General features: G+C 39.9%; 1 protein-coding gene across 1 annotated transcript in view; it reads right to left on the reverse strand.

Moving 5' to 3' along the window:
* KDM7A (lysine (K)-specific demethylase 7A) overlaps positions 1-5738 on the reverse strand; it is a 40150-nt gene extending 34412 nt beyond the window's left edge. The window contains exon 1 of the mRNA XM_004677085.2: positions 5728-5738. Coding sequence (XP_004677142.2) covers positions 5728-5738 — 11 coding nt within the window. The remainder of the gene's footprint in view (positions 1-5727) is intronic.
* Positions 5739-8663: the final 2925 nt, after the last annotated feature.

Here is an 8663-nt window from a genome sequence, read left to right on the forward strand (position 1 = left end):
TGCAAAAGGCATGAGTTTATCTTCTTTGATTACTGAGTAATATTCCATTGTGTATATGTACCACATCTTTTTAATCCAGTCATCTACTTTTGGGCATTGGGTTGTTTCCATGTCTTTCCTATTGTAAATAAAGTAGCAATAAACATGGGGGTGTAGGTGTCTTTTTGAATCAATAAACTGAAGCTTTTAATTCCAACAGACCGGTTGGAATTTAGCTGAAAAACATACCACCATCTCATATTCATATTCTGTACTCAGAATCATATACAAAGATAAATTTTGTTTTCTTCCCAACGCACTTGCTAAATAATTGTGGGGGAGCATAGACCAAATATATGAGCAGTGGTTAACAATTAACAACAGCAGAGCCATCAGCAGTAATGCAACTGTAAACCCGAAGACCCTTAGCCCTTATGTACATGACTAGAGATCTGTCCTCCACCCCCAACCCTTGTCCAAATTCACATACTGAAACTGTAACCCCTGGTACGGTTCTGTTTGGAGAAAGAGCTCCTAAGGAAGTAATGATGGCTAGGTGAGGTCATAGGACATAATCCTACTGACCAGACAGGATAGTTTCCTCATAAGCAGCATCTAGGACAGATCCCAGGAGTACACAGCAAGGAGGTAGCAAGTTAGCTCGAGGCACTTTCTAGTGCTTCACCATGCCATGTGTGTACACACCATGGAGTGTGTAGCTGTGGCACTTAAATAAAATTTAAGAGAACGAACTAGAGACTGAAAAACTCACTAGTGACATCTGAAAATACAGATTTGTCGAACAGTCACAGCAGCTTTACTATCTCTCATAACCTATTAAGGCAAAGTTTTATAAGTTAAACAAAAACACAAAACTTGTACTTGAAAAAGAACAAAGGCAGGACTAATAGAATTGGGAGGGGTGGAGGGGAGTAGATTATAAGGAGTCACTTAACAGATAAAATATAGGAACTGGGTGATGGGCACATTACTTAGTATGTAGCAGAGAGAAATAAGATGGCAAACACAAGTAAGATGGTAAGAACCATAAAGGATAAAGTGAGAAGTATAACAAAGCTTTAATCAGAGCCATAGAAGGTGAAGTGCGAACAGAGGTGATGAAAACAATAGCTAAGAAATTCCAAAACAATAAAAGATACCAGTTCTGACTCAAGAAACCAAACAAATCCCAAGTAGGAAAAAATAGTAAGAAATCTACATCTAGCCACATCACAGTAAGACATTATGCTGGAGGGCCTAGCTGGGGCAGCACAGTAAGAAAAAGAATTAAAACTACAACGAATTAGAAAGAAAAATACAAAGCTGGCATTTGCAAATGCTATGGTTCCATTCCCACAAAATACAAAGGAAACTAGGAAAACAGTAAGAATCAATAAAAGCAACAGTTGCTGGAAATAACATCAATGCATTTAAAAAAGCACATGTATTTCTATATACCAACAATACAGAACTAAAAAGTGAAATTAAACACTACATACAACTGCATAAAGACTGTCAAGCATGTGGGCATTTAATAAAAACTATGCAAGACCTCTTTCAAGAAAACCGTACAACATCATATAGAGAATTTAGAGAACACCTAAATGAATGGGGATATACAGAATGGTCATGGATATGACTTTCAATAATATTAATCCTCCTCAAAGAGATTTATAGATTTAATTCCCATCAAAAAAAGTCCAATCTGTAACTTGGCAAACTGATTCTAAAATTGATGTGGAAATACAAATGGCTAAGGATATGCAAGGCATTCTTGGGGTGAGAGGGGACACTCTACTAGGTGTCAAGACTGGCATTAAGTTACAGGAATCAAGGCCAGTACAACAGGACAGGGCTCCAGATAGATGCGCACACGTTTGGGTGCTTCTGTGTGACAGGGGGCGCTGTAGAGCACACAGCTCATGGGCAGACCTCAATAAAAGGTTCTGAGATGCATTGTACCTCTCTGTATGGAAGGGGAAAAATGTGAAATCAAACACCTACCTCATAACATAAAAAGCTAATCCAAAAGTAGATTACACAGATGAAAGGTAAACAACAAAGGTTGTATAATATAAAAATATCTTCATGACTGTCTGGTAGAGAAGGTGATCTCTATCAAAACATAAAGTGCCCCAGAGCTGTTTGGGGGGGGGGGGTTGGGGGGGGGGGCGTGGTTTTGAACAGGACTGATAACTTCAATTATCCTAAAACTACTGCTGTTCATTCAGCTATAAGGAATTCTGAGTGGGAAACAAATAACCATCAAAAGAACCCTAGAGAAAAGTGGACAGAGATTTGACAGACTCATCACTAAAGGAAATCCAAGAGGCTGCTAAACACAGGAAAATGCGTGCACTCTCATTAGAATCTAAGGAAAATATTAGTGATAAAATGCCATAATAGATTGGTTAATACTAAAAAGTCTGAGGCTACCAAATGTTGATGATGATGTGAAAGGGGAAGCTGCCTAGAGTAAATCTGGTAGTCATTTTGGGAAACAATTTTGCAACAAATACTCTTAAAAGTATCTGTGCAACAAAACTCACCTTGTATCTATGATCAAGCAATTTCTCTTTTTACAGAAATTCATGTGCCCCAAATACCTACACAAGAATGGCTACAGAATCATTATTTGTAACAGTAAGATAAGTAAATCACAGTATATTCTCACAATGGAATTCTATATACAACAATAAAAATGATAGAACTATGGTCCCATGCGCTAAACAAATGAATTCTGTGTCAGTGTAGTGTTTAACAGAGTATAACATATGCAATATATTCCATTTATGTATAAAGACTAGGCCAGACAAAGCTGAAGCACAGTATTTAGGGATTAGACTATAAAGAAAAGCAAGGATGAAATGGATCACAACAGATAAAGGTTACCTCTAAGGAACTGTGGTCTGGAAAAAATGGGGAGGTGTGGCTGACCTGGATCCTGAGGGATTATAAAAGTGTGTGTTTTATACTTAATCATTAAACTGATGATGTTTCAGATACTTTTTTGTGTTATTTTACAACTGAAACACAGGGATAGAATTCTATCTACAATTATGTGAAAAAAATTAAGCTAACAAAAGCCCTAACTTGTATTAGTCAAAAAACAATAAAAGTATCAAAAAGATCTTGAAAGATCTGTGGACACCCCCAAATGAGCCTGTTCTCATCTGAGAACCCTGAGCATGAGTTACCATAAGGGCTTGGAGAGTCTGTGTAGCACTCCCTGTAATTAAGGCAAAAAAAAAAAATCCAAAAAAGTTGTCAAAAATAACATTACCATTCAAAATTCAATTCATGTAATTGAATTGAGTAACTGCAATTTACTTTGATACTTTGAGTGGAACTGAAATGTACTTAGTTTTATTTGTCCAATTTAGATTTATTTAATTTCTTTCCACAGAAAGCAAAAGGAGAATATACTGATTGCTTGAAGGCTTCTATTTAACCGGAAAAACTATCCATTGCAGAGCATCCCTGGTGGCACAGGGGGCTGAATTTCAGCACTATGAAGCAGTCCACAGCCACTCTGGCACCAGTTCTATCCCCGGCCAGGGAGTGACCCACACGGCACAGCAGACCTCTCCTGTCTCCCCACTGCTCCCCTCAGTGGATTTCAGTAAAATCTCCTGTTCTGCTCCCCACTCTGTCTCTGCTGAATAGTCTCATCCTCCCTTCCACAGCCCTACCCCTGTACCTCTGGCCATGTTACACCCAGATATTCTATGCATAAATAAATCTTTTTAAAAATAAAATACACAAATAAAGGTGACTTCTACACAGCTATGGGCAAAAAGAGAAGATAGGGTCATTCCAAATAATTGAGGACATTTGAGTAAACTAAATAATCCTCAAAGATCTATGGTTCCCACCTGTGACAAGGCATGAACCTATTCTCCTAAATCATATACAGTACTGTAAGTTAATGTTACCTTAGTGAAGAAAAAATAAACCTACAAGTGAATAAAAATTGACAGTTCCTCTCTCCAGCCTCTGTTCTTTACCCTCACCCATACACTCTTACAGCCTCAGGTTTGGGCCATTTCCAATCAACTGGCAAAACACGGATTGCTACATTTATTTTTAAATCTCAGACCTTGGTAAAAAATGGTAAAAATTAGTAAATCTGAAAAACAATCCCTCAACCTGATAAAATATTATTTTAAAAGTCAAATTTTAAAAAAAGTCAAATTATACACAGAAGTCAGAGGTCCCTAGCCCAGTGTAGAGCAGGCTTTCTCGCTGTGCCCAGAGTAGCCTCTTCAGTAAGCACCAGCTTGACACGGGAGCCAGTGTCCACTGAGGCCCCAGAGCTGGGCGGTTCCTTCAAAACCGCAGCTTCTTCTCAGCTGAGAGCAGCAAGGGACAGGGATGCGGAGAAGCAGCGTTCTCCTTGCAGAGTCCTCCCCTGATCCCTCCTAAAGAGGAGACTGGCACTCCCTCAGCTTTCACTTTTTCTTAAATGGAGAATCAATCATTGTTCCCCCTTTTGTGACCTAGGAGAATGTAGTTTGAGGGGCTCATAACAAGTCATCTCTACTTGAGAATCTCATCTTTGCTCTCAGAAAGAGGTACGGGTACCTCCTTTTTGGTCTGTCCTGTGAGGTTCCGACTCCATCACCCCAGTCCCCCCACAGACCTAGATTCCTAAACACAAAGTCAAGTTTACCCCAGTCCACTCCACTGCTCTCAGAGCCTATGGCCACGTAACTTCTCCATACGGCTGCCATTAAATTTTGGCCTGTTCTCCTACTAATCTGTCTGGTGTTAATCTGTTCATCCTCCCAGCCTTAAAAGAGCCCAGACAGGGTGAGGTGGGGGGTCTTTCAGATCTTTGAGGGCACTAAAAAGGACTACATTTCAGTTTCTCAGAGGGAAGGATAACTTCGAGCTCCTTTCCTTCCCCATTAAAAGAATTCCAGACTCACAATAGCTTTAAGATATGTTAACAACTAACACAGCAGGACACTCAGCAGGCAGAATTCCGAAAGCAAAATTAGTGGAGAATCGTGTTCAGTCCCTCTTTACTCTTCTATTTTTCTCACATATCTTTCCTTGACATACAAATCGCCCTACTTTCTAAAAAAGCAAAATGTTCAATGTTTATTAGACCACTGTGTGCAAGTGTCAGGGGTGTATCCCTGTAGGGGTGACCATCTGACCTTTGCTAAATAGCTTCCATCTATAGAAGACTGCTTGATTGCCATTTGGTGAGTGTGACAGTGACAATTTTAGCATTTTCTATTGTCTTAATCTGAAATTGTTGCTTAGTTGGCTTTTTTTTTGGGGGGGGGGGACTTGACAAGGACAGAATTGAATTAATGATTAACCAGAATTCTCTAAGATCTGCCAAAAGTCTTCCTTTTTCCTCTAGGATAATGCTCCCATTTATATTCTCTACTCTGGCTGCTGGAAGAGTGGGTGGCCAAATTCCTTAAAAATGGTACTGTCAGTGGACGTCATTAGATATTCATCTCACTTTAAATGCTCTCCCCCTTCTTCACCAAGCAATCTTGTATTACCTAGCCTTCAAAATCCAACTAAAGTTCCTCCTCTGTAGTAGAATCTCACTGGATCACCCTACAGACAGTCCTTCAATATTCTATTAATATACTTATGTCTAATCCTGAGCTATTTTCTATCTCCTGTTTCCTGAGCTGAGATCAAGATTTCTCACAGTACAAAGTACAGCACCTCTTAAACATGGTCCATTTCTGTTGATTATTAACTGTGCTGAACACTTACTTGAAAACCATTACGTTGTAGCCAGGTTACAAGGAACTCTCAAAATACCTGCTCAGCTTAATTTTTAAGGAATTTCATATAGGAATTAAAGGTAACAGTTGGCAAAAAGAAAAGATCTTTCAAAATACAGCTTTTCTCCTTTCCTTAGGTAGCAAAGTCAGCAGTAATGAAATTCATTTTTCATTTGGCTCCAGCACAAGTTTTTGCCTTGTGTATCAAAAGTTCACCTTCCCGCCCAAAGTACTGAACTACTTAATTTCTTCATAATCAGAGGACTGAGTCATGATGTAACCCCCACATCCTATATTAACATCAGCAAAGGGGGTACAAGTGATGTTTGAGGTGAATTAACCATCAATTCCGAGCACAGGACATCATGCGCTCCTTGTATTTTCTTTCAGAACCCAACTCTGGGGTCAGTTAGGCAGACAGCCATATGCAGGGTCAGGCCAACCCAGCCTAGCTAGTGGTACATAGACACGCAGTAAGCAGTAACTGGATTCACAGAGTTCCGTGGCACTGGAAAGGCTTGGCTTGATGCTAGCAATTGTCGGTGAATTGCACCACGAGTTCTCATCTCTAAGAGGAGGGATTCCCTGGGACGAAACAGGGTAATGTAGATAACCACGTGAAGCATACAGGCTGCCGGGTCGTGAGGATAGTGCAACCCTCATGAGGGTCATGAGCTGCCACAGTAAGTACTAACAGTAGCCGCTCGTATTACTGCTGTGTTTCTGTGAAGCGCCGCCTGGACCACACAGCTCTGGGCATGTCATTCGTGAGGTTTGAGCCAAAGAACAAAATGTGGCTTTATGAGCAGGGTGCATTTTTCTTCAATTAGCGTGTCTCTCCAGAGCACACACTAGATACCCCAACGGCCATTAAGAGAAGGACTGAACTTATTTTCAATTTCTAACTAACTTTTAATGGTTTCATTCGCTTTGCCCAGTCTACACCAGTCTGAATCCTGGCCACTCAACTCAGTACCTGTGTGACTTTGAGAACTACTATTGCCTGTATTTTGCCACATCTATAAAGACCCCACCTTGAACAAGATCTCCCTCTAAGGGTTATGAAGAATATTAAGTTAGTATGCATAAAATGCCTAGAATCCATAGACGACTACTTCTGCTGATCCAAAAACATTCCACGGAGCAGCACTGGTCTAACAGATTGACGCTGTTACGGGGACACTGGGGTCCCGATGGGCCTCTGCCTGGGAACACGGATGTCAGGTGTGAGCTTAAGTAAAGATTTAGGATTTCTTTCTTTTTTTTTTTAAGATGTATTTATTTATTCACACAGACCTGGGATACAAGCCAGAGGTGGTGAGAGGCTTCACCAGAGACAGAGTGGGGAGCAGAACAGCAGGTCGACGAAGTACACTGCTGAGGGGAGCAGCAGGCGGGTCAGGAGAGGTCTGCCGCGCCATGTGGTGACCTCCCGGGCAGGCGGGGATCGAAGTGGCTTTAGATTCTTAGTGCTGTGCTTTAATACGTTGCACCACCAGGGAGGGCCAGATTTAGGATTTCTACTTATGAAATGTTTTATAGGAAAGCTAGAAAGGTAATTTATGATTAAATCTACAGTTCAGAAAAAACCCAGCTCTGTTATTTTCTTACTGACACATAAAGCTTTTTATAAAAGTAAATACTTTTCCTTATAAGTTGAGTAAGGCATATTTCAACTGGATTGAAGATTTATTTTTGGCACATTAAAATTACGTATGGGCATGCAACATGTCTAACCATATTTAACAAGAGTTTGAATGGAGTGGGTGGGTACTCTGAACCAAATGCCTTTGGTTCATAATAAAAGTAGATACTGTTCTTACCTCCAACGGCTGACTAAGAACATATATGTTAAGAAGGAAGGATGAGTAAAGAATACATAAAAAAAAGAATTGAAAAAATGAGAGCAAAATAAGGTTGAAGGCTAAAGAATCAACAGATGCACTCAAAGGAACAAAACGCACCCTAACAAAAATAAACAAGTGGAACTACTAAGGAAAAGGCTTCTGCACAGCAAAGAAGCTATCCACAGGAGGAAAGTCAGCTTACTGAGTGGGAGCAAATGCATGCAAATCATCTATCTGGTAAAGAGTTAACATCTGAAATAAAGAATCCACATAGCTCAGTAGCAAAAAAAAAAAAAAAAAAAAGTGGTTTAACAAATAATCAAAGTAGTCATTTTTCTAAAGAAGACACACAAGATGATGGCAGGCACATGAAAAGAAGCTCATCACCGACAAGCATTAGGAAAATGCAAATCAAAATGATGAGATTCCACCTTACATCTGTTATTATCTGTAACTATTACAGAATAACTATTATCAAAAAGGTAAGACATAACAAGTGTTGGTGAGGAGGTGGAGAAAAGGGAGCCCTCGTGTTCTCTTGGTGAGAACACAAACTGGTACAGTCGCTATGGAAAACAGAAAGGAGGTTCCTCAAAAAAAAAGAAAAACAGAACTACCATACAATCCAGCAATTCCACTCTAGGTTTATATCTGAAGAAAACAAAAACATTAATTCAAGAAGATAGCTGCTCCCCCACCACATGTTCACAGCAGTATTATTTATAACAGCCAAGACCTGGAAACAGCCTAAGTGTTTTTCACTCCTGACTAAAGAAAAAGGGGGAGGAGAGGCTCGTGCTTGTACACAAACCCCGGCACACATTCACAACATACACACTGTACATGCAGAGCACATTCACACGGGACAAAAAAAAAGGAATGAAACTTGTCATTTGTGAAATGGACCCTGGGGATTTTATGCTAAGAAAGTAAGTCAGATAGAGAAAGACAAATATAGTATGATTTCGCTTCAAAACAAAAGCCAAGCTTATAGATACAGAGAATAGACAGTGATTGTCAGAAAAGTGTGTGTGTATGTGAGAGAGAGAGAGAGAGAGAGAGAGAGAGAGAGAGAGAG

This window comes from Condylura cristata, unplaced genomic scaffold (genome assembly GCF_000260355.1).
Source record: "Condylura cristata isolate star-nosed mole 26May11 unplaced genomic scaffold, ConCri1.0 scaffold00005, whole genome shotgun sequence".
NCBI lineage: Eukaryota > Metazoa > Chordata > Mammalia > Eulipotyphla > Talpidae > Condylura > Condylura cristata.